This window comes from Cydia pomonella, unplaced genomic scaffold (genome assembly GCF_033807575.1).
Source record: "Cydia pomonella isolate Wapato2018A unplaced genomic scaffold, ilCydPomo1 PGA_scaffold_117, whole genome shotgun sequence".
Lineage (NCBI taxonomy): Eukaryota > Metazoa > Arthropoda > Insecta > Lepidoptera > Tortricidae > Cydia > Cydia pomonella.
The window spans coordinates 19,641-44,456 of record NW_026907762.1 but is presented as its reverse complement, the minus strand read 5'-3'; the positions used below and the strand labels follow the sequence as shown (position 1 = coordinate 44,456).

Genomic DNA, 24,816 nt, shown 5'->3' with positions numbered 1-24,816 from the left:
TTAGGGTGTTAAGCAATTCACGTTCTACGATTATACGTAACATTCATTAGTCTAATTAAAGTAATTACTGCGATAATAACCTAAATATGTGCGTCTCATAGTACAACTGAGCGTAATCGAATCTGTACGGGAAATTGACTGACCAATCACGATCGAGATTTTCTGTCTCGCTGTTTTTTACCTTTCCTTGTCTTTATTTGCATGTGATTGGCTATAATTATGAACCAATGAATAAGTTTTCTTTATTTTCTTATTCCTTCGTTCATCTCGCTCTTCGAATAAGGATTTGGGATTTAGGGTTTGCGTGACCTAAATATCGAATAATACCTGATATAACGAACGATTACATAATTCTTATGTCTAATAACAATCTAATTATATCTTTGCCCTACCTAACGGATAAAATCTTTATTTCGAATACAGCCTTAATCGTATTTCAACTTAACTAATCTTAGCGTCATCTAAGTTTCTGGTCGCGTCGCTAACAACCACCTTCAGGAGGGGGTGAGGTCAGGTGTGAGTGGGTGCGGGGAATGTGGGTGTCCCTGTCTGTTTTTTGCAATATTTGCGAATCCTTTACCTAATTGGACAGTGCATCCTAGTCGGTAGTTATCAGTAGATGGCCGATTAGTTCAGGTCGGGCAGGGTCAAGTGAGAGAGTCGGTCACGGGTGAATCGCGGGTAAAATAAAATATGTGTGATTGTTTGTTTGTTTGTTTTTATTAAGTGGTTGTTGGACGATTGTGACTGATGGTGTTACATATTATTAGTAGTAAAACTAAGTGTGTGAGCGTGTGACAAATAAATTGATCCAGTGTTGTGCGGTGCAGTGCAGTGCAGTGCAGTGCAGGGCATGATTTTAATATTTGAAAACGTGAGTACCCAATGATAACATAATTAAATGTTAAGTTAGGTTAGGTTATGTAGTTATGCTAGTGTCTTGTCTGAGGAGTCTATGGAGTCGGGAAGTCGGGAGAGAAGAGAAAAAAAAAATAAGAATAATGTATGAAATGAATGAATGAACCTATCTGTGCGGTGCGAGAGAAGAATGATAAAGGAGAAGAGAATGGAGCATTTTAATTCGATCAATATATATATATGATATATGAATTGTTTCGAGTATCATAGACGGACGGACGGACGGACGGACGGACGGACGGACACGCGTAAAGCAAGACGTACAATCCGATCGTATATACATAGATAGATATATACCTACTCGTACACATAGATTGCGCATGACTGATTTTATGCATTTATTTATGTAGAAATGTTCATGAATATTATAATATGCAAGTTTCCGCAACTTGCATGATATAATATTTATTAATTTATTTATGGAATTTAGGGTAACACATTTTGTCTAATTTCAATACATAATATGTAAGTATTGACGAGCGGTCGGTCGGCGTTCAGTTATGTATGTATGTATTTACTTACAGACTGCCGTGCGGTGGTAGATTGCTACTTCGTGTTAATAAAGTCTCAATACGTTTTATCATAATTGTTTCAGAGAGCTGTCGTCAAACCACCGATGCGGCAAGCAATCTGGCTGTACAACTTGGAATATTGGAGTTGGGGTGCGGGGTAAGTAATTAATTAATTATATTATATTATTTTAACGTAAATAAGTATAATATGTACGTTAGGTTAGATAGATAGATCGATAGATTGTTTGTCCGTTTGTATCGGTACTGAAACTATGTATCGTAATCGTATCATAGAATTATTTGCGGCCCTGAAAAGGGCCTTTTTTTGTATTTGCGTCCGAGAAGGACGCACGCGGTGCGCTCGCGCGCGATACGGTAATACGTTACACGTATTACACGATATCGTCGTGTCCAGCGCCGCTTGCTTAACCTCCGAAACCGTAGAGGGTGCGGCCCTGACGCTTCAGAGCGTAGACTACGTCCATGGCGGTGACGGTCTTCCTCTTGGCGTGCTCGGTGTAGGTGACCGCGTCACGGATCACGTTCTCGAGGAACACCTTCAGGACGCCGCGGGTCTCCTCGTAGATCAGACCGGAGATACGCTTGACGCCACCTCTGCGAGCGAGACGACGGATGGCGGGCTTGGTGATACCCTGGATGTTATCACGGAGCACCTTCCTGTGGCGCTTGGCTCCTCCTTTCCCCAGGCCTTTACCTCCCTTACCGCGACCGGTCATTGCGACTTGTTAAAGATTAAACTTTTAGATAACGGAATATATAACACACGCGACACACGACTTGCGGCGCGCGTCGACACGAGTGGAATAGCTATAACCGACCCTGGCGGTGCTGTATTTATACGCTCCACCCTATAGCGGGGAGACGGGGGACGGGGGTTATAAAATATCGGAGCACACGATGCGAACGCTTAAAATGTGATTATTTCAAAATATAAATAATTTCTCATAATATGTTATTTAAATTCTTTTTGGGTACCTACACACAGGGGATAAACTTCATATTACTATAAATAACGACGGCACAACCGGCACATGTAAAAGATCTGGCCTTATATATGTGTAGGTAGCCCTCTCTCTCTCTCTCTCTCTCTCTCTATTTCTCCTCTAATACAATTGTAATAATTCAGTAAATATATTTCAGAAAAGGTATACTTAAAATTTGATATTTCCATCTATATTATTAGACGGATTAGGTACCTTCTAGAAGTCATTATGAGTCTTGTTACTGCGTAAAATTAATCACGATTTTATTTATTTATATGTATTTCCAGTCTATTATAAATTCTTATAGGAAATAAGTTCGTCAATCGAATCGAATATAAATAGTCTCGTATTATTATTACATAGTTTGTAAGTATTTTATTATGTATAGGGGACCGATCGATTTAACTAAGCAAGTGTTTGTTCAAAGAAACATTTGTTAATTTTTCGAATTATGTGTGGCCCTGAAAAGGGCCTTTTGATTTGACAGAAGCTTCACGTTCGCATGTCCAAACGCAAAACGCGTGGTACAAAATAATACATATAATGTAACCTTATGCGTTCGCGCAGACTGCGTTCGGCGATTTATGCTTCGTGTCAGTTTTAGCGTGGTGGTTTAGGCACACACACATACACACAGGACGTTTAAGCACGTTCACCGCGGATCCTGCGAGCCAGCTGGATGTCCTTGGGCATGATGGTGACACGCTTGGCGTGGATGGCGCACAGGTTGGTGTCCTCGAAGAGACCGACGAGGTAAGCCTCGCTGGCCTCCTGGAGAGCCATAACGGCGGAGCTCTGGAAGCGCAGGTCGGTCTTGAAGTCCTGAGCGATCTCACGGACCAGACGCTGGAAGGGCAGCTTGCGGATCAGAAGCTCAGTGCTCTTCTGGTAGCGACGGATCTCACGTAGGGCTACGGTGCCGGGTCTGTAGCGATGGGGTTTCTTGACACCGCCGGTGGCGGGCGCACTCTTGCGGGCCGCCTTGGTGGCGAGCTGTTTGCGGGGCGCTTTACCACCGGTGGATTTACGAGCGGTCTGTTTGGTACGGGCCATTGCGAAAAATTACTACGACACGCGTGTACGTTACTTTAACGAGTCACGAGAGGGAATAAACGAAGCAACGCGTCGCCGGCGTCTTTTATGTGCTGGTCGGAAAGAGACGGAGTTAGTGTCCGTGTGAGCGAGAGGGCTATAAAATTCACATAAACGGCCCCCTCACCCCCTCTTCCTTTCTCACCATTTCGATTTGTGGTGTACAATGTCAATAAAATATTATTTAAATATTAATACATAATATTATATACACATTAATACATATATACTCGTATATATAGTTTTACATAAGAGTAGTTATTTAAAACGTAATTTAACTTCAAGAAACCTCGAACACGAACAAACCTAACTCCATTTATCAATTATTATTATTATTTTTCGTAAAAAAATAAAAAAAAAAAACTTAATCATATCAAACCTAACTCCGGGGAACCTAACTCCTCGGAACCTAACTCCGCGGAACCTAACTACGGGGAACCTAACTCCTCGGAACCTAACTCCGCGGAACCTAACTCGATCAAACCCAACTGTGTACTATAACAGAAGCACTACTATAAGTTATAAGAGAAGCATTACCTACATATATTATATTATGTTAGACATATTTATATATATGTTTAGTTTTAAAATATTTACGCGCGTCCGTGAATACATGTGTATAATAATCATAAGATTACCGCTACTACTAGCAAATTAACTTAGCTTAAAATGCTAATAATAATTGTGATTTTATACTACTGCCACTGATGATTATTTATTTATCGATCGATTGACACCGTATGGACGGCTAGAAACTTTTTATATCATATTCAGAACGTATTTGTGGCCCTGAAAAGGGCCTTTTTGTTTGTAGCACAAACCACACTCTCGCAGCGTGTCGTGTCGCAATACGAACTACCTAACCCATTACACTAAAATGTGTATTGAGAAAAGACAGACCGCACACGAGGAACGACGGACGCTTACTTGGAGCTGGTGTACTTGGTGACGGCCTTAGTGCCTTCACTGACGGCGTGCTTGGCGAGCTCACCGGGCAGCAAGAGCCTCACGGAGGTCTGCACCTCCCTGCTGGTGATGGTGGACCTCTTGTTGTAGTGAGCCAGGCGGGAGGCCTCGGCGGCGATGCGCTCGAAGATGTCGTTCACGAAAGAGTTCATGATAGACATGGCCTTGCTGGAGATACCGGTGTCGGGGTGGACCTGCTTGAGCACCTTGTATATGTAGATGGCGTAGCTCTCCTTGCGCTTATGCTTCTTCTTTTTCTTAGAGTCCGACTTGGAGATGTTCTTCTGAGCCTTGCCGGATTTCTTGGCGGCCTTACCGCTAGTCTTGGGTGGCATTATGATATAAGTAGTTAGTTAGATGCTTACAGTACGAGAGTCGAACTTGCTATGTGAAATCCGGATTTGATACCTCAATTTTTGTTAGCGCGGCGAACGGGAAATAGGGGATTAAAGATCGAGCGTCGCGCCGGCGGTATCTCGACCAATGGCGTTCGTGCATTATTAATATCGTCGGTCGGCATGGTGGGGAGTGCAAGCGCGTGTTGTTATTACACTTTATTATAACTATATTATTATTCTACCACCGGATGTACTATGTAATAATATAGTTATAATAAAGTTTAATTATCATATATATATATATTTATTCGTATGCTTAATAACCATATAATAATAAATAAATTGTCGTTTAACATTCGATATTTCTCGACGCGATAAATATCTCCAATTTAGAATATTACAAATATTCTATATTAGGATACAGTTAATCTACTTACAATTATCATTGCATTCATTGTTTCATAAATTTGATCGATCGAATGACATCATATACGTATGCGTTATATACATGAAACTTATAAACGTTATCACAGAATTATATTGTGGCCCTGAAAAGGGCCTTTTGTAACGGCCACTCGGGCGGGAATGTAACAGAGGTCCCGTGCGATAAATAAATATACACGAGACAAATGCACACATTCACCGATAGCCGGGTGTCACCGCTATAGATGTAGCCATGTAGATGAGAAGTGAAGTGCACTTAAGCCTTCTTCTCGGTCTTCTTGGGCAGGAGCACGGCCTGAATGTTAGGCAGCACACCGCCCTGGGCGATGGTCACACCGGAGAGGAGCTTGTTCAACTCCTCGTCGTTGCGGATAGCCAGCTGAAGATGTCTGGGGATGATCCTGGTCTTCTTGTTGTCGCGGGCGGCGTTACCCGCCAACTCGAGAACCTCAGCGGCCAGGTACTCCATGACGGCGGCGAGGTACACCGGGGCTCCGGCACCTACGCGCTCGGCGTAGTTACCCTTCCGTAGAAGCCTGTGGATACGTCCGACGGGGAACTGGAGTCCGGCACGGTTAGAACGGGACTTTGCCTTTCCCTTAACCTTGCCACCTTTACCGCGTCCAGACATGTTTTAAGAGATTTAAGTTTAATTTACACACACACAAAACGAGAGCACGAATGCTTGTCAGTGTAATATTAAAAAATTGGCACAGCGCCCCTAAGATTATATAGGTTCACGGAGTGCGCTGTTAGTGGGGATACAACGAGCCGACATAACACGAGCCCGATCGACCAATCAACGCCCCGCGAGCAAGAGCACGATTTAGATAGAGATAAAATGTTTGAAACGATTGATTGATTGTTTGAAATCTAAGACTTTAAATAAATAAATAAATTAATTAATTAATTAATTAATATAAAATTTTGTTGGTTATACTAACGGGTGTGTGTTTATTCACGTTCGTGTGTAAATAAATTTATGAAAACCTAACATAATATGTATTATATTGAGATCATAATGATAATAATCATATCATATCATATTGAGACTTTTCCAAATGTCTGTTTGTTTACAGATGTATTTTTGTGTTAAGAGTTGCTTATAAGACACTTGATTTAAGATCGAGTTGTTTGTTTGTTTCTTTATTTATTTATTTATTTGATTTATTTTGATCGATCGACTCGTGTATGTGCTTGTTGCAATGAAACAGAGGCGATGAACCCTTGAATACATTTGTTAGCCCTGAAAAGGGCTTTTTGATGTGCGTTTAACGCGCACAGGCGTATGACGTGAGTCGAGAAGAGGCGACACGTCGTCGTATAATAATATATAGCAACGACAATCAACATCTCCTCTAACAACATATCACTACAGTCACGCACGACCGATGTAAGAACGACGACGACGACGACAACGCGCTCGCAGTCTTACTTCTTCGCGGCAGCCTTCTTAGCGGCGGGCTTCGCTTTGGGAGCGGCCGCAGCTTTCTTGGGCTTGGGAGCTTTAGGCTTCTTGGTCGGCGGCTTCGCGGTCTTCTTGGCCTTGGGCGCGGCGGCGCTCTTGCCCTTGGCGGGGGTGGATGGTTTCTTCGCGGCGGGCTTCTTCTTGGCGGCGGCGGCCTTCTTGTCTTTTGTGGCGGCCTTAGGCTTGGCCGGGGACGCGGCGGCCTTCTTCGCCTTAGCCGGCTTAGCTGCGGCGGGCTTCTTAGCGGCGGCTGAAGATTTAGCGGTAGATTTCTTGGCCGCAGCGGGCTTCTTGCCGGTTGACGATGACTTTGACTCCAGTTTGAACGAGCCGGACGCGCCCTTGCCTTTGGTCTGAATCAGTGCGCCGGATTCGACTGCGCTCTTCAGATATTTTCTGATGAACGGCGCCAGCTTCTCGGCGTCGACCTTGTACTGGGCGGCGATGTATTTCTTGATAGCCTGCAGGGACGAACCGCTTCTCTCCTTCAACTCCTTGATGGCGCTGTTAACCATCTCCGAGGTCTTGGGGTGGGTGGGCTTCGCCTTAGGCTTCTTAGCGCCTGCGGAGGCGGACGCCTTCGGTTTCTTCGCGGGCGTCGCCGGGGCTGGAGCGTCGGCAGCAACTGCGGTATCGGCCATATTTAATGTCGAAATAAGCAAATAAGTTGTTACAAACACAAATTAGTAAATCGCACGAACTGCGCAAAGAGAACAGCGGACGCGTGTAAGCGGAGCGCTGCGCTGGCGAGTACTAAACACGCCTATGGGGGCGCCACCGATTATATATGTCCTACGGCTTAACCGTAACGCAGACCCTTATGTCGCGGGACGTTTTCTCGTAATAACACTTCCAACTTTTCACTTACTCGTTTATGATTAAACTAAATTTATAGTCAATTATATTATAATGATTATAATAAAATTGCACATATATATTCTTTATGAATTGATATATGTATTTTTATAACATTTATATTATTTGGAACGCCGATAAACGAATGGGAGAACTTTACTTTTGGTATTATAGGTTGCGGACACCTCGGGTCAGTTTAAAAACTGATTTTTTTTAATTAAAATCACATTTAACGGTATTATGTGTTTTCCAGTTAAAAGCGAAGATACCATAGATGGATCTGACACAATAACAACATTATGAAATTGTCATTATAATGTTATTTTGACTTGTTGTATTCACTGTCGTAAAACAGCCGTACCGCGACTTTGATTGCCTACGTTCACTGGTTTGCTCTCTGCTGGTATCGATGTAAAACAGGGATAGGTAATTTATATTATGTTTAAATATTATTCTATTATTTATATCGATATATCGTAATAATGATAAACACATTCACGCCGCGTATATTATTGTAATTCGTTTAGTTAAATATATATATCTCTCTCTTCTACGAGGATCGTACAGCGACACTCGTAAATGACGGGCATGGTAGGGACTCGTGTCGTGTAAGGTCGTAGGTATTTTAGTTAAAATTTTTTTTTTTTTTAACATATTATGATGATCCGACTGACTGCCGATATTAAAACAACAACAATCTATATAAATTATTTTAAATTAAGTATACAATTTTGATCATAAAGATTATTAATTATGTTTAGATAGGTAGGTAAGTAAGTAAGTATATATACATACATAATATATTCATCATAGGAACATTCGCGATAGCGTTTATATACACAACAGAAGACGAAACCCAACATTTTTCTAGTCCAGTCTATTTACCACTATAGCAGCCCGCGGCGCTATATCAGCCGACGATAGCTCAATGGAGAAGGCACCGGGCTGTCGCCACCACTCCTACTGCCAAGACCGTGACCACGGCCCTCTACGTCGCCGCGTGAAGAGGAGCGAATACGATGCGCGAGGAGATAGCTAAATAAACTACTGTTTCGCACAAACTGACTTTTATTACACGCGATACAAAGGTATAAAAATACTCCTACAATCCCTACTACGCGATTGAACCGCTTCTGGTTCTCTTCCGGTTGGCTTCTTCTTGGTTTTCTTGAGGCTTCTTGTTGCTGGATCACTCGACGACTGACTACGATTTCTCTCCGTTCCTTCCTCGCTTATATACGAATTTCGTAGAAAAGGAACACCCTTACGATAAGGAGATAAGACGCGTTTCGATTCGTTCTGAATCAAGCCCTCTGATTGGTCGGTTACTTGATTCGGCTTTGTTCGGGTTAAATCGTGTTATCTCGTTATCGTTTACATAACTATAATTCTCACAAATATCTAATTATTGACTTAAATATTGCATAACACGCTAACTCGGTTTCTAGGTCAGTGAAACAAAACAATAACACCTGTCCGACTTGCTTACTTCACGAATACAAAGCCTATTGTTCGTCCGCACTCGGAACAATAGCCCGTTTCTCGACGGTTTACGGCATGCTATTATCTAATAGCTAGGATTACGATAATATGACCTATATTAGGGTGTTAAGCAATTCACGTTCTACGATTATACGTAACATTCATTAGTCTAATTAAAGTAATTACTGCGATAATAACCTAAATATGTGCGTCTCATAGTACAACTGAGCGTAATCGAATTCTGTACGGGAAATTGACTGACCAATCACGATCGAGATTTTCTGTCTCGCTGTTTTTTACCTTTCCTTGTCTTTATTTGCATGTGATTGGCTATAATTATGAACCAATGAATAAGTTTTCTTTATTTTCTTATTCCTTCGTTCATCTCGCTCTTCGAATAAGGATTTGGGATTTAGGGTTTGCGTGACCTAAATATCGAATAATACCTGATATAACGAACGATTACATAATTCTTATGTCTAATAACAATCTAATTATATCTTTGCCCTACCTAACGGATAAAATCTTTATTTCGAATACAGCCTTAATCGTATTTCAACTTAACTAATCTTAGCGTCATCTAAGTTTCTGGTCGCGTCGCTAACATTTTGTCCCCGCAGTCGAAGACTCCTGGTGCATGGGTTGCGACGCGATGACCGCCAGTCTGCAGCTCGGCCTGCGTAGCGTCCCGTGCCTCGTCCTGACGTCTGCGGAGCGGACCCGTCCATCGGGGCCTGGATAGACGACCTCGACGACTCCTTTGGGCCATACGCTGCGAGGTCCATTGGGTTCAGCGATGATGACCACGTCTCCCGGCTGGATCTGTCGTCCTCCCTCGTCGGACGATTTACGTGGTGCTAACAGTGGGAAGTACTCTTTCGTCCAGCGCCGCCAGAAGTGGTCTGCGAGCGCCTGTGCAGCCTTCCACTGCTTCTTGTCGTTCTCTTCGTAGACTCCGATCATAGGTAGGTTTGCGTTGTGCAGTAGTAGAAAGTGTGCCGGTGTAAGACTTTCCTCGGATTGCGGGTCGACGTTAACGTGTGTGAGAGGTCTTCTATTAACGATATTCTCGATCTCTGCTAATAGTGTTTCGAAGACTTCTGTTCGCGGTGCTCTTGTATGGAATGTGTACGCCATTGCCGTCTTCACGGTACGCACCATGCGTTCCCAAGCTCCGCCTGCAGAGGGATTACCAGGCGGGATGAACTTCCATTCCATCCGATGATGTAGACCGTAAGCACGTAGCTGTGGTAGCCACTGCTTATATGCTTCTCGTAGCTCCGTTGATGCCGCCTTGAAGCATGTCGCGTTGTCGCTGTACATCGTGTGTGGCCATCCTCGTCGCGCAGCGAATCGTCGTAGGGCGAGTAGCGCGCTGTCCGTCGACAAACTATGCACGCTCTCCAGATGGATGGCTCTGGTGACTAGGCATGTGTATAAACAGACCCAGCGTTTTTCCCTTCGCCGGCCTATTGTCACGTACATGGGGCCTAGATAGTCTTGCGCAGTGTAGGTAAACGGTCGTTGATAAGCCTGTAGTCGCTCGGGGGGTAGGTCTCCGAAGGGCTGCGCTCGCGGTGAAGCTCGACGTAGCTTGCAAAGTGCGCAGTCTCTCGCTACAGCTTTCACTATCGGTCGTAGATGCAAAATCCAATAATCTTGACGTAACTGATTTATCACGGCTTCGTTGTGTATGTGCGCTGATCGTCTGTGGGCTCTCTGAATCAGCAATCGAGTGAATGAGTCTCTGCCGTCCAGTATTATCGGATGTAGTGACGTGTAGAGTACTGGAGCGTTGCCCAATCTCGTTTTCATACGTAGCACGCCGTCGTCGCATAACTCTGGTGCTAGCGTATATAGCTTCGATTTCCTGTCGATTTCGCGTCCGATGTGCAGAGTACGTATTTCGTCTGGAAAGCTTCTCCGTTGACTATTCTGTATCCACATATGCTCTGCTCGCTTAATGTGTTGCACTTGTAGCTGTAGTCCCCTATTCTTGGATTTCAGCTTATCGATGAAAAGTAGCACGTAGGCTGTAGAATTAATCAATCGATCGTAATTACTGAAGCGACGTATATCGGGTAATACGCTTGATGGCTCCATTTTCGATGTCGTAGTCGATAAAACGATTCCTGACTTGACTTTCAGCTTCCTTTCAGGAAGATCTTCGGTGCGGCTTACTGTAATATCTCGGCTCGGCCACTCCACCTCGTCTAGGTAGAGAAACTGCGGTCCTCTGTACCAATCATCCTGTATGTCGATCCTCCTTGTAGGCTTGCCTCGTGTAGCACGGTCTGCCGGATTAAGATCGGTCGGTACATATCTCCATGCTTGACGATTCGATTTCTCGGTGATCTCGGCTAATCGATGTGATACGAATGGCTTATAATTTCGTGCGTCGTCTTTGATCCATCCTAGTAGGACTCTTGAATCCGTCCAATAAATCACTTCATCGATGTCGTATCGTTGCTCGTTGCAGATTGTTTCTGCTAACCGTACTCCGATGACTGCCGCTGTTAGCTCCAATTTCGGTACGGATAGCACCTTCAGTGGACAAACTCTGCTTTTGCCCGCTGCTAAACTTACTCGAACCTCTTGCTCTGAGTTTTCTATGCGCCAATATGCTGCAGCGCAATATGCTTCCGTTGACGCGTCGGTGAAAATATGCAGAGTATATTTCGTAGCAGCTCTCGGTGTCTCGTACTGTCGCGGTATGCGTAGCGTAGCTACACGTTTCAGTGCATTCAGCCACTGAAAAAAGTCTTCAGTTTCTTGGTGCGGTAGCGGTGCGTCCCAATCCGTTCCTTTTGACCAAACTCGCTGAAATATTATCTTCGCGCTTATCACGAATTGAGCGATAAGTCCCATCGGGTCGTAGATTGACATTATCGCGCTGAGTAACTCTCGTTTCGTCGGTGATCGCTCGTGATTCTTTACTGCGTCCGGTACGCGCAGCATCTTCGTATTGTATCCTAGAGTATCGGTGCTAGGATCCCAAGTCATTCCTAGAACGGTCTGTTGCTTCTCGCCTAGATGCGTCGGTTCTTGTGCGTGAAGCTCTGGCTCGATGCTCGCTAACAGTCGCTCGCTGTTGCTCGCGTAGCCTCGTAGGTGAAAGTTTCCCTCGGCGTGAGAGTCTCGTACCTGCGATGACACTCTCAGTAGCTCGTCTTCAGTCTTGTAGGACGCCACATAATCATCCATGTAATGATTATTGTGTATATCGTAGACCGCCTCTGGATACTTGTCCTCGTTGTCGGTTGCGTTACGATTGCGCACTGAATGCGCGAGAAACGGTGATGATACGTTTCCGAAACAAACTCTGTTTAGCTTGTAGACTTGCGGCTCCATGTCTCTTCTCGTACCTCGCCACAAGAATAGCTGGCTCTGCTGGTCTTCGGCTCGAATCTGGATTTGCAGAAACATCTCCTGTATATCTGCTACTACTGCGAAGCTCCATTCGCGAAACCTCAGTAGTATACCCAGTAGGCTTTTTAGCAGGTCTGGTCCCGCTAAAATATAGTCGTTCAGACTATTTCCTTGACTTTTCGCGGCACAATCGAATACGGCTCTTCCTTTGCCTTTATTCAAATTGAAGACACTAAAGTGCGGCAAAAACCAAGTCTTATCGGTTTGCGGTGGTTCCATAATACGCTCGGCATATCCTTTTTTCAGCAACTTCTGAATCTGGGCTTCGTAGTCCTCTGCGAAGTCCTTGTCGCGACGCATTCTCGTTTCCAAGCTATGTAATCTTGAACGCGCCATAGCGTAGCTCGGTGGTAGCTTCACGTCGTCTGACGCCCATAGCTGGCCAACCTCGTAGCGATTTCCAACTTTTCTCACGGTTTTATTAAATATATCGATGGCTCGTTGATCGCTCGGACTCACGTTCTCCTTTTGCGTTACGCCTAACGCCTCGATCGACCAATGTTTCTTCACTTGCTCGTTGAGATCTTCATTCCCCATACGGCAGTGTAACACGGTTTGCTCGTTCGTACGAATGATGCGTGGCATTCTACCGAAAAACGCCCAACCTAGTGGTGTTTTCATAGCGCACGGCTCGTTCTCGCCGCCCTGCCTGATTTCCGTCGGTGTAATCAAGTGACTATAATCACCTCCGATTAACATCTGTGGTACGCCTGTTCCGACGTAGCATTCGTCGCCTAAGTCCGCCAGATGTTTATATTTGAGTAGTTGCTCCTTATTGAGCGACTGTGACCTGATTCCTAGGCCATCTACGGTCTTGACGGTAATCTCGTGTTCGGTACCTCCTTTCGCCGGTCTCACGGTGGCCTTAACAGTCTGTGTTATCGACGTGTGCTTGAGATTCCTTATTCCTCGAATACATAACGGCTCGTCTTGACCCACTGCACCTATCTCATCAGCAACATCTTGATCGATCATCGACAATGTCGATCCGTCGTCGATAAAAGCGAAAATATGCGCTGTTCCTTGCGGGCCTGTTACCGTTACAGGCAACACTTTCAACAACACGTTGTAGTTCGGGGTCGATGACACGTAGACTCGTGGTTCGTTGTCCTCTCGTGGCGTAACTTGCGTAGATTGCGTCTCTTGTGCCGCCGTCGGCTCGATCGATGCCGTAGTAACTCGCGCTACGGCCGCTCGTTGCGTAGCATGAGTCATCGCCATCGCGGTATTATCACGGAGCTCCTGCGTCGTCTCCGCGTGGAGCAGACGATGATGCACGTGCGGACAGCCTGCCACACCGCACCCTTTCGCCTTGCACTGTATTTTGAGGTGCTTCGCGTCCATGCACCTATAGCATATTCGGTTGAGCTTTGCCCACTCCCATCTTGCGCCTATGCTTTGTGCGGCTAGCTTGCGACATTCCGGCGTTGAATGATTGCCGCCGCAATACAGGCACGTCGACTTCGATGTACTGGCTTGACGCGTCGCATACGTCACCTTCTGTGCTGTGGCGTATCGACCTCCGGGTGTGGTAGCGGGAATCGGATAACGCGGCGCGGATGTATTCGTACGAGTGCCGGTCGCGCGCGCGTTCGGTGCTGCTGACGGTACCTGCGCACGCCTCGGGGCTGCGCGGGCATGACAAAACGCCATTTCTTGTTCACTTTCCTCCATCAGAAAGTCAGCAAGTTGCAGGATCTCGGGTTCGTCGGTATCACGATGATTGCGTGCGTAGTCGCACCACCTGCTTCGAATATGGGGCGATAACCGGTCCGTTACTTCGCGAATCAGCAACGGGTTGTCGGCGTAGTGTCTCCGATCTATATCCATAATAGTGGACACTATGTTCATAATTTTGATTGCGAAGCTGTTGAGATCGTTCGCTGTAGGTCCCAACGCTGGCAGCTTGCGCAAATCTTCGATTGCTCTGTCTAGCAATACTTCGCTCCGACCAAACTGCTTTTTCAGTATTCGAATAATCATATCTGGACGAGTTGCGGTCGATAGGACGTGTGACACACATGTCTTCGCGTCCCCGCGTAGCGCCATACGCAGTCGAGCGACGTTCTCGTAGTCGGTAAACTTATATCTTCTCGACGTCTCGGTGTACGTGTTGTAGAAACTTCGCCACTCACTCACATCTCCGTAGAAGTGAGGTAGTTCGAAGATATCCTTCGGTGCCGGTCGAGCCGCCATTTGCATCTTCTCGAATAACTGCAACATAGACTCCGCTACGGTTCCTTCCTGAGTGAGCTGTGTACGCTCCGTGTGCGGCGTACGTGGCTCGATCGGTGGCGATAACGATCGCCGACGGTCCTCGCGGCTCGGTGAGCGACGTCGAATATGCCTCTCTTCCCGCGTGGAGCGCCTTGGAGTCTCGTAATCCGGTGGGGGCTCGTTGGCTAACCTCTTCTTGGACTTGACGGGCTCGGTTAGCGTCTTGTCCTGCGATTCGTCGATCCATGTCAGGATGCGCTGGTGTTGCGGTCCGATTTCGCTCCTATCGGATGCCGCGTCGGATTCACTGGCTTCTGCACGAATTTGCAGCTTCTGGGCTTCCAGCCTCTTCTTCACTAACTCGGCTTCTAACTGCAGCTCCTTCTTCTGAATCTCCGCTAGCCGCTCGCTCGCCTCCAGCTCGGCTTGCGAGAGTCTGGCCTCGATGACGGTACTCGCTTGTGAGCACACGGACTGCGCACGGGTGTGCCTACCCGGAGTGCTCGCCTCCTTTGGAGTATCCTTCGGTCGTTGCGATGTGGTAACGTCTTTAACCACTGTCTTCGAATGACGTAACGGGATCGGTGTAGGTCTCGCAAGACGTCGCAGGCGTTTGTTCAGGTCCCTTCGCCATAGCAACATCGTATCTTGCGAGGGAGACCTCGGTGGCCTCTGGTAGACGTCGTCGATCGATAATGTAGCCGCTGCGCCTAACGGTTCCGCACTAGCAGCTCGATGGGTGACCGCTGCCGCGTCGGCCGACTCGCCAGGGGGGAGGGGAGGGCGCTCCGCGTCGGCGTCCTCAGTCCTCTCAGCGTGTTCGCGGGCAACCTCACGATGTTGGGCCGCCGCCGCGCCTTCTTCTAGGAAACGCTGCCTGTCTTCGTCGCTCTGTACCGACGTAGCCTTCTTGGTCCGAATTATCGGCATCTTGACGATGTCGCACGATGGGGTTCTTCACGCAGAGTAGAAGCTGATCTCGACGGTCTTGATGGGCTGACAGTTGATCCGGCTCGAAGGACCAGGAAAATATAGCAGCCCGCGGCGCTATATCAGCCGACGATAGCTCAATGGAGAAGGCACCGGGCTGTCGCCACCACTCCTACTGCCAAGACCGTGACCACGGCCCTCTACGTCGCCGCGTGAAGAGGAGCGAATACGATGCGCGAGGAGATAGCTAAATAAACTACTGTTTCGCACAAACTGACTTTTATTACACGCGATACAAAGGTATAAAAATACTCCTACAATCCCTACTACGCGATTGAACCGCTTCTGGTTCTCTTCCGGTTGGCTTCTTCTTGGTTTTCTTGAGGCTTCTTGTTGCTGGATCACTCGACGACTGACTACGATTTCTCTCCGTTCCTTCCTCGCTTATATACGAATTTCGTAGAAAAGGAACACCCTTACGATAAGGAGATAAGACGCGTTTCGATTCGTTCTGAATCAAGCCCTCTGATTGGTCGGTTACTTGATTCGGCTTTGTTCGGGTTAAATCGTGTTATCTCGTTATCGTTTACATAACTATAATTCTCACAAATATCTAATTATTGACTTAAATATTGCATAACACGCTAACTCGGTTTCTAGGTCAGTGAAACAAAACAATAACACCTGTCCGACTTGCTTACTTCACGAATACAAAGCCTATTGTTCGTCCGCACTCGGAACAATAGCCCGTTTCTCGACGGTTTACGGCATGCTATTATCTAATAGCTAGGATTACGATAATATGACCTATATTAGGGTGTTAAGCAATTCACGTTCTACGATTATACGTAACATTCATTAGTCTAATTAAAGTAATTACTGCGATAATAACCTAAATATGTGCGTCTCATAGTACAACTGAGCGTAATCGAATTCTGTACGGGAAATTGACTGACCAATCACGATCGAGATTTTCTGTCTCGCTGTTTTTTACCTTTCCTTGTCTTTATTTGCATGTGATTGGCTATAATTATGAACCAATGAATAAGTTTTCTTTATTTTCTTATTCCTTCGTTCATCTCGCTCTTCGAATAAGGATTTGGGATTTAGGGTTTGCGTGACCTAAATATCGAATAATACCTGATATAACGAACGATTACATAATTCTTATGTCTAATAACAATCTAATTATATCTTTGCCCTACCTAACGGATAAAATCTTTATTTCGAATACAGCCTTAATCGTATTTCAACTTAACTAATCTTAGCGTCATCTAAGTTTCTGGTCGCGTCGCTAACAACCACCTTCAGGAGGGGGTGAGGTCAGGTGTGAGTGGGTGCGGGGAATGTGGGTGTCCCTGTCTGTTTTTTGCAATATTTGCGAATCCTTTACCTAATTGGACAGTGCATCCTAGTCGGTAGTTATCAGTAGATGGCCGATTAGTTCAGGTCGGGCAGGGTCAAGTGAGAGAGTCGGTCACGGGTGAATCGCGGGTAAAATAAAATATGTGTGATTGTTTGTTTGTTTGTTTTTATTAAGTGGTTGTTGGACGATTGTGACTGATGGTGTTACATATTATTAGTAGTAAAACTAAGTGTGTGAGCGTGTGACAAATAAATTGATCCAGTGTTGTGCGGTGCAGTGCAGTGCAGTGCAGTGCAGGGCATGATTTTAATATTTGAAAACGTGAGTACCCAATGATAACATAATTAAATGTTAAGTTAGGTTAGGTTATGTAGTTATGCTAGTGTCTTGTCTGAGGAGTCTATGGAGTCGGGAAGTCGGGAGAGAAGAGAAAAAAAAAATAAGAATAATGTATGAAATGAATGAATGAACCTATCTGTGCGGTGCGAGAGAAGAATGATAAAGGAGAAGAGAATGGAGCATTTTAATTCGATCAATATATATATATGATATATGAATTGTTTCGAGTATCATAGACGGACGGACGGACGGACGGACGGACGGACGGACACGCGTAAAGCAAGACGTACAATCCGATCGTATATACATAGATAGATATATACCTACTCGTACACATAGATTGCGCATGACTGATTTTATGCATTTATTTATGTAGAAATGTTCATGAATATTATAATATGCAAGTTTCCGCAACTTGCATGATATAATATTTATTAATTTATTTATGGAATTTAGGGTAACACATTTTGTCTAATTTCAATACATAATATGTAAGTATTGACGAGCGGTCGGTCGGCGTTCAGTTATGTATGTATGTATTTACTTACAGACTGCCGTGCGGTGGTAGATTGCTACTTCGTGTTAATAAAGTCTCAATACGTTTTATCATAATTGTTTCAGAGAGCTGTCGTCAAACCACCGATGCGGCAAGCAATCTGGCTGTACAACTTGGAATATTGGAGTTGGGGTGCGGGGTAAGTAATTAATTAATTATATTATATTATTTTAACGTAAATAAGTATAATATGTACGTTAGGTTAGATAGATAGATCGATAGATTGTTTGTCCGTTTGTATCGGTACTGAAACTATGTATCGTAATCGTATCATAGAATTATTTGCGGCCCTGAAAAGGGCCTTTTTTTGTATTTGCGTCCGAGAAGGACGCACGCGGTGCGCTCGCGCGCGATACGGTAATACGTTACACGTATTACACGATATCGTCGTGTCCAGCGCCGCTTGCTTAACCTCCGAAACCGTAGAGGGTGCGGCCCTGACGCTTCAGAGCGTAGACTACGTCCATGGCGGTGACGGTCTTCCTCTTGGCGTGCTCGGTGTAGGTGACCGCGTCACGGATCACGTTCTCGAGGAACACCTTCAGGACGCCGCGGGTCTCCTCGTAGATCAGACCGGAGATACGCTTGACGCCACCTCTGCGAGCGAGACGACGGATGGCGGGCTTGGTGATACCCTGGATGTTATCACGGAGCACCTTCCTGTGGCGCTTGGCTCCTCCTTTCCCCAGGCCTTTACCTCCCTTACCGCGACCGGTCATTGCGACTTGTTAAAGATTAAACTTTTAGATAACGGAATATATAACACACGCGACACACGACTTGCGGCGCGCGTCGACACGAGTGGAATAGCTATAACCGACCCTGGCGGTGCTGTATTTATACGCTCCACCCTATAGCGGGGAGACGGGGGACGGGGGTTATAAAATATCGGAGCACACGATGCGAACGCTTAAAATGTGATTATTTCAAAATATAAATAATTTCTCATAATATGTTATTTAAATTCTTTTTGGGTACCTACACACAGGGGATAAACTTCATATTACTATAAATAACGACGGCACAACCGGCACATGTAAAAGATCTGGCCTTATATATGTGTAGGTAGCCCTCTCTCTCTCTCTCTCTCTCTCTCTATTTCTCCTCTAATACAATTGTAATAATTCAGTAAATATATTTCAGAAAAGGTATACTTAAAATTTGATATTTCCATCTATATTATTAGACGGATTAGGTACCTTCTAGAAGTCATTATGAGTCTTGTTACTGCGTAAAATTAATCACGATTTTATTTATTTATATGTATTTCCAGTCTATTATAAATTCTTATAGGAAATAAGTTCGTCAATCGAATCGAATATAAATAGTCTCGTATTATTATTACATAGTTTGTAAGTATTTTATTATGTATAGGGGACCGATCGATTTAACTAAGCAAGTGTTTGTTCAAAGAAACATTTGTTAATTTTTCGAATTATGTGTGGCCCTGAAAAGGGCCTTTTGATTTGACAGAAGCTTCACGTTCGCATGTCCAAACGCAAAACGCGTGGTACAAAATAATACATATAATGTAACCTTATGCGTTCGCGCAGACTGCGTTCGGCGATTTATGCTTCGTGTCAGTTTTAGCGTGGTGGTTTAGGCACACACACATACACACAGGACGTTTAAGCACGTTCACCGCGGATCCTGCGAGCCAGCTGGATGTCCTTGGGCATGATGGTGACACGCTTGGCGTGGATGGCGCACAGGTTGGTGTCCTCGAAGAGACCGACGAGGTAAGCCTCGCTGGCCTCCTGGAGAGCCATAACGGCGGAGCTCTGGAAGCGCAGGTCGGTCTTGAAGTCCTGAGCGATCTCACGGACCAGACGCTGGAAGGGCAGCTTGCGGATCAGAAGCTCAGTGCTCTTCTGGTAGCGACGGATCTCACGTAGGGCTACGGTGCCGGGTCTGTAGCGATGGGGTTTCTTGACACCGCCGGTGGCGGGCGCACTCTTGCGGGCCGCCTTGGTGGCGAGCTGTTTGCGGGGCGCTTTACCACCGGTGGATTTACGAGCGGTCTGTTTGGTACGGGCCATTGCGAAAAATTACTACGACACGCGTGTACGTTACTTTAACGAGTCACGAGAGGGAATAAACGAAGCAACGCGTCGCCGGCGTCTTTTATGTGCTGGTCGGAAAGAGACGGAGTTAGTGTCCGTGTGAGCGAGAGGGCTATAAAATTCACATAAACGGCCCCCTCACCCCCTCTTCCTTTCTCACCATTTCGATTTGTGGTGTACAATGTCAATAAAATATTATTTAAATATTAATACATAATATTATATACACATTAATACATATATACTCGTATATATAGTTTTACATAAGAGTAGTTATTTAAAACGTAATTTAACTTCAAGAAACCTCGAACACGAACAAACCTAACTCCATTTATCAATTATTATTATTATTTTTCGTAAAAAAATAAAAAAAAAAAACTTAATCATATCAAACCTAACTCCGGGGAACCTAACTCCTCGGAACCTAACTCCGCGGAACCTAACTACGGGGAACCTAACTCCTCGGAACCTAACTCCGCGGAACCTAACTCGATCAAACCCAACTGTGTACTATAACAGAAGCACTACTATAAGTTATAAGAGAAGCATTACCTACATATATTATATTATGTTAGACATATTTATATATATGTTTAGTTTTAAAATATTTACGCGCGTCCGTGAATACATGTGTATAATAATCATAAGATTACCGCTACTACTAGCAAATTAACTTAGCTTAAAATGCTAATAATAATTGTGATTTTATACTACTGCCACTGATGATTATTTATTTATCGATCGATTGACACCGTATGGACGGCTAGAAACTTTTTATATCATATTCAGAACGTATTTGTGGCCCTGAAAAGGGCCTTTTTGTTTGTAGCACAAACCACACTCTCGCAGCGTGTCGTGTCGCAATACGAACTACCTAACCCATTACACTAAAATGTGTATTGAGAAAAGACAGACCGCACACGAGGAACGACGGACGCTTACTTGGAGCTGGTGTACTTGGTGACGGCCTTAGTGCCTTCACTGACGGCGTGCTTGGCGAGCTCACCGGGCAGCAAGAGCCTCACGGAGGTCTGCACCTCCCTGCTGGTGATGGTGGACCTCTTGTTGTAGTGAGCCAGGCGGGAGGCCTCGGCGGCGATGCGCTCGAAGATGTCGTTCACGAAAGAGTTCATGATAGACATGGCCTTGCTGGAGATACCGGTGTCGGGGTGGACCTGCTTGAGCACCTTGTATATGTAGATGGCGTAGCTCTCCTTGCGCTTATGCTTCTTCTTTTTCTTAGAGTCCGACTTGGAGATGTTCTTCTGAGCCTTGCCGGATTTCTTGGCGGCCTTACCGCTAGTCTTGGGTGGCATTATGATATAAGTAGTTAGTTAGATGCTTACAGTACGAGAGTCGAACTTGCTATGTGAAATCCGGATTTGATACCTCAATTTTTGTTAGCGCGGCGAACGGGAAATAGGGGATTAAAGATCGAGCGTCGCGCCGGCGGTATCTCGACCAATGGCGTTCGTGCATTATTAATATCGTCGGTCGGCATGGTGGGGAGTGCAAGCGCGTGTTGTTATTACACTTTATTATAACTATATTATTATTCTACCACCGGATGTACTATGTAATAATATAGTTATAATAAAGTTTAATTATCATATATATATATATTTATTCGTATGCTTAATAACCATATAATAATAAATAAATTGTCGTTTAACATTCGATATTTCTCGACGCGATAAATATCTCCAATTTAGAATATTACAAATATTCTATATTAGGATACAGTTAATCTACTTACAATTATCATTGCATTCATTGTTTCATAAATTTGATCGATCGAATGACATCATATACGTATGCGTTATATACATGAAACTTATAAACGTTATCACAGAATTATATTGTGGCCCTGAAAAGGGCCTTTTGTAACGGCCACTCGGGCGGGAATGTAACAGAGGTCCCGTGCGATAAATAAATATACACGAGACAAATGCACACATTCACCGATAGCCGGGTGTCACCGCTATAGATGTAGCCATGTAGATGAGAAGTGAAGTGCACTTAAGCCTTCTTCTCGGTCTTCTTGGGCAGGAGCACGGCCTGAATGTTAGGCAGCACACCGCCCTGGGCGATGGTCACACCGGAGAGGAGCTTGTTCAACTCCTCGTCGTTGCGGATAGCCAGCTGAAGATGTCTGGGGATGATCCTGGTCTTCTTGTTGTCGCGGGCGGCGTTACCCGCCAACTCGAGAACCTCAGCGGCCAGGTACTCCATGACGGCGGCGAGGTACACCGGGGCTCCGGCACCTACGCGCTCGGCGTAGTTACCCTTCCGTAGAAGCCTGTGGATACGTCCGACGGGGAACTGGAGTCCGGCACGGTTAGAACGGGACTTTGCCTTTCCCTTAACCTTGCCACCTTTACCGCGTCCAGACATGTTTTAAGAGATTTAAGTTTAATTTACACACACACAAAACGAGAGCACGAATGCTTGTCAGTGTAATATTAAAAAATTGGCACAGCGCCCCTAAGATTATATAGGTTCACGGAGTGCGCTGTTAGTGGGGATACAACGAGCCGACATAACACGAGCCCGATCGACCAATCAACGCCCCGCGAGCAAGAGCACGATTTAGATAGAGATAAAATGTTTGAAACGATTGATTGATTGTTTGAAATCTAAGACTTTAAATAAATAAATAAATTAATTAATTAATTAATTAATATAAAATTTTGTTGGTTATACTAACGGGTGTGTGTTTATTCACGTTCGTGTGTAAATAAATTTATGAAAACCTAACATAATATGTATTATATTGAGATCATAATGATAATAATCATATCATATCATATTGAGACTTTTCCAAATGTCTGTTTGTTTACAGATGTATTTTTGTGTTAAGAGTTGCTTATAAGACACTTGATTTAAGATCGAGTTGTTTGTTTGTTTCTTTATTTATTTATTTATTTGATTTATTTTGATCGATCGACTCGTGTATGTGCTTGTTGCAATGAAACAGAGGCGATGAACCCTTGAATACATTTGTTAGCCCTGAAAAGGGCTTTTTGATGTGCGTTTAACGCGCACAGGCGTATGACGTGAGTCGAGAAGAGGCGACACGTCGTCGTATAATAATATATAGCAACGACAATCAACATCTCCTCTAACAACATATCACTACAGTCACGCACGACCGATGTAAGAACGACGACGACGACGACAACGCGCTCGCAGTCTTACTTCTTCGCGGCAGCCTTCTTAGCGGCGGGCTTCGCTTTGGGAGCGGCCGCAGCTTTCTTGGGCTTGGGAGCTTTAGGCTTCTTGGTCGGCGGCTTCGCGGTCTTCTTGGCCTTGGGCGCGGCGGCGCTCTTGCCCTTGGCGGGGGTGGATGGTTTCTTCGCGGCGGGCTTCTTCTTGGCGGCGGCGGCCTTCTTGTCTTTTGTGGCGGCCTTAGGCTTGGCCGGGGACGCGGCGGCCTTCTTCGCCTTAGCCGGCTTAGCTGCGGCGGGCTTCTTAGCGGCGGCTGAAGATTTAGCGGTAGATTTCTTGGCCGCAGCGGGCTTCTTGCCGGTTGACGATGACTTTGACTCCAGTTTGAACGAGCCGGACGCGCCCTTGCCTTTGGTCTGAATCAGTGCGCCGGATTCGACTGCGCTCTTCAGATATTTTCTGATGAACGGCGCCAGCTTCTCGGCGTCGACCTTGTACTGGGCGGCGATGTATTTCTTGATAGCCTGCAGGGACGAACCGCTTCTCTCCTTCAACTCCTTGATGGCGCTGTTAACCATCTCCGAGGTCTTGGGGTGGGTGGGCTTCGCCTTAGGCTTCTTAGCGCCTGCGGAGGCGGACGCCTTCGGTTTCTTCGCGGGCGTCGCCGGGGCTGGAGCGTCGGCAGCAACTGCGGTATCGGCCATATTTAATGTCGAAATAAGCAAATAAGTTGTTACAAACACAAATTAGTAAATCGCACGAACTGCGCAAAGAGAACAGCGGACGCGTGTAAGCGGAGCGCTGCGCTGGCGAGTACTAAACACGCCTATGGGGGCGCCACCGATTATATATGTCCTACGGCTTAACCGTAACGCAGACCCTTATGTCGCGGGACGTTTTCTCGTAATAACACTTCCAACTTTTCACTTACTCGTTTATGATTAAACTAAATTTATAGTCAATTATATTATAATGATTATAATAAAATTGCACATATATATTCTTTATGAATTGATATATGTATTTTTATAACATTTATATTATTTGGAACGCCGATAAACGAATGGGAGAACTTTACTTTTGGTATTATAGGTTGCGGACACCTCGGGTCAGTTTAAAAACTGATTTTTTTTAATTAAAATCACATTTAACGGTATTATGTGTTTTCCAGTTAAAAGCGAAGATACCATAGATGGATCTGACACAATAACAACATTATGAAATTGTCATTATAATGTTATTTTGACTTGTTGTATTCACTGTCGTAAAACAGCCGTACCGCGACTTTGATTGCCTACGTTCACTGGTTTGCTCTCTGCTGGTATCGATGTAAAACAGGGATAGGTAATTTATATTATGTTTAAATATTATTCTATTATTTATATCGATATATCGTAATAATGATAAACACATTCACGCCGCGTATATTATTGTAATTCGTTTAGTTAAATATATATATCTCTCTCTTCTACGAGGATCGTACAGCGACACTCGTAAATGACGGGCATGGTAGGGACTCGTGTCGTGTAAGGTCGTAGGTATTTTAGTTAAAATTTTTTTTTTTTTTAACATATTATGATGATCCGACTGACTGCCGATATTAAAACAACAACAATCTATATAAATTATTTTAAATTAAGTATACAATTTTGATCATAAAGATTATTAA

General features: G+C 44.9%; 6 protein-coding genes and 1 pseudogene across 6 annotated transcripts; all 7 read right to left on the bottom strand.

The window, feature by feature from the left end:
- Nucleotides 1–1,245: 1,245 nt before the first annotated feature.
- LOC133533207 (uncharacterized) lies at nucleotides 1,246–19,004 on the bottom strand (annotated as a pseudogene).
- Nucleotides 4,308–5,066, bottom strand: LOC133533202 (histone H2B). Its single transcript, XM_061872158.1, has one exon. The coding sequence runs from the start codon at nucleotides 4,825–4,827 to the stop codon at nucleotides 4,450–4,452; it is 378 nt and encodes a 125-aa protein (XP_061728142.1). The 5' UTR covers nucleotides 4,828–5,066; the 3' UTR covers nucleotides 4,308–4,449.
- LOC133533205 (histone H2A) lies at nucleotides 5,437–6,138 on the bottom strand. Its single transcript, XM_061872161.1, has one exon. The coding sequence runs from the start codon at nucleotides 5,903–5,905 to the stop codon at nucleotides 5,531–5,533; it is 375 nt and encodes a 124-aa protein (XP_061728145.1). The 5' UTR covers nucleotides 5,906–6,138; the 3' UTR covers nucleotides 5,437–5,530.
- Nucleotides 19,005–19,363: 359 nt separating the features above from the next.
- On the bottom strand, nucleotides 19,364–20,630 carry LOC133533200 (histone H3). Its single transcript, XM_061872156.1, has 2 exons — nucleotides 20,464–20,630; nucleotides 19,364–20,433 (listed from the first exon to the last, which is right to left on the bottom strand). Exon 2 carries the CDS (start codon nucleotides 19,953–19,955, stop codon nucleotides 19,545–19,547), a length of 411 nt encoding a protein of 136 aa, XP_061728140.1. The 5' UTR covers nucleotides 19,956–20,433; nucleotides 20,464–20,630; the 3' UTR covers nucleotides 19,364–19,544.
- A 145-nt stretch (nucleotides 20,631–20,775) lies between these two features.
- LOC133533201 (histone H2B) lies at nucleotides 20,776–21,534 on the bottom strand. The gene has a single exon (XM_061872157.1). The coding sequence runs from the start codon at nucleotides 21,293–21,295 to the stop codon at nucleotides 20,918–20,920; it is 378 nt and encodes a 125-aa protein (XP_061728141.1). The 5' UTR covers nucleotides 21,296–21,534; the 3' UTR covers nucleotides 20,776–20,917.
- A 370-nt stretch (nucleotides 21,535–21,904) lies between these two features.
- LOC133533204 (histone H2A) lies at nucleotides 21,905–22,606 on the bottom strand. The gene has a single exon (XM_061872160.1). It carries the CDS (start codon nucleotides 22,371–22,373, stop codon nucleotides 21,999–22,001), a length of 375 nt encoding a protein of 124 aa, XP_061728144.1. The 5' UTR covers nucleotides 22,374–22,606; the 3' UTR covers nucleotides 21,905–21,998.
- Nucleotides 22,607–22,872: 266 nt separating this feature from the next.
- Nucleotides 22,873–24,008, bottom strand: LOC133533199 (histone H1B-like). Its single transcript, XM_061872154.1, has one exon. The coding sequence runs from the start codon at nucleotides 23,849–23,851 to the stop codon at nucleotides 23,174–23,176; it is 678 nt and encodes a 225-aa protein (XP_061728138.1). The 5' UTR covers nucleotides 23,852–24,008; the 3' UTR covers nucleotides 22,873–23,173.
- Between the last annotated feature and the right edge of the window lie 808 nt (nucleotides 24,009–24,816).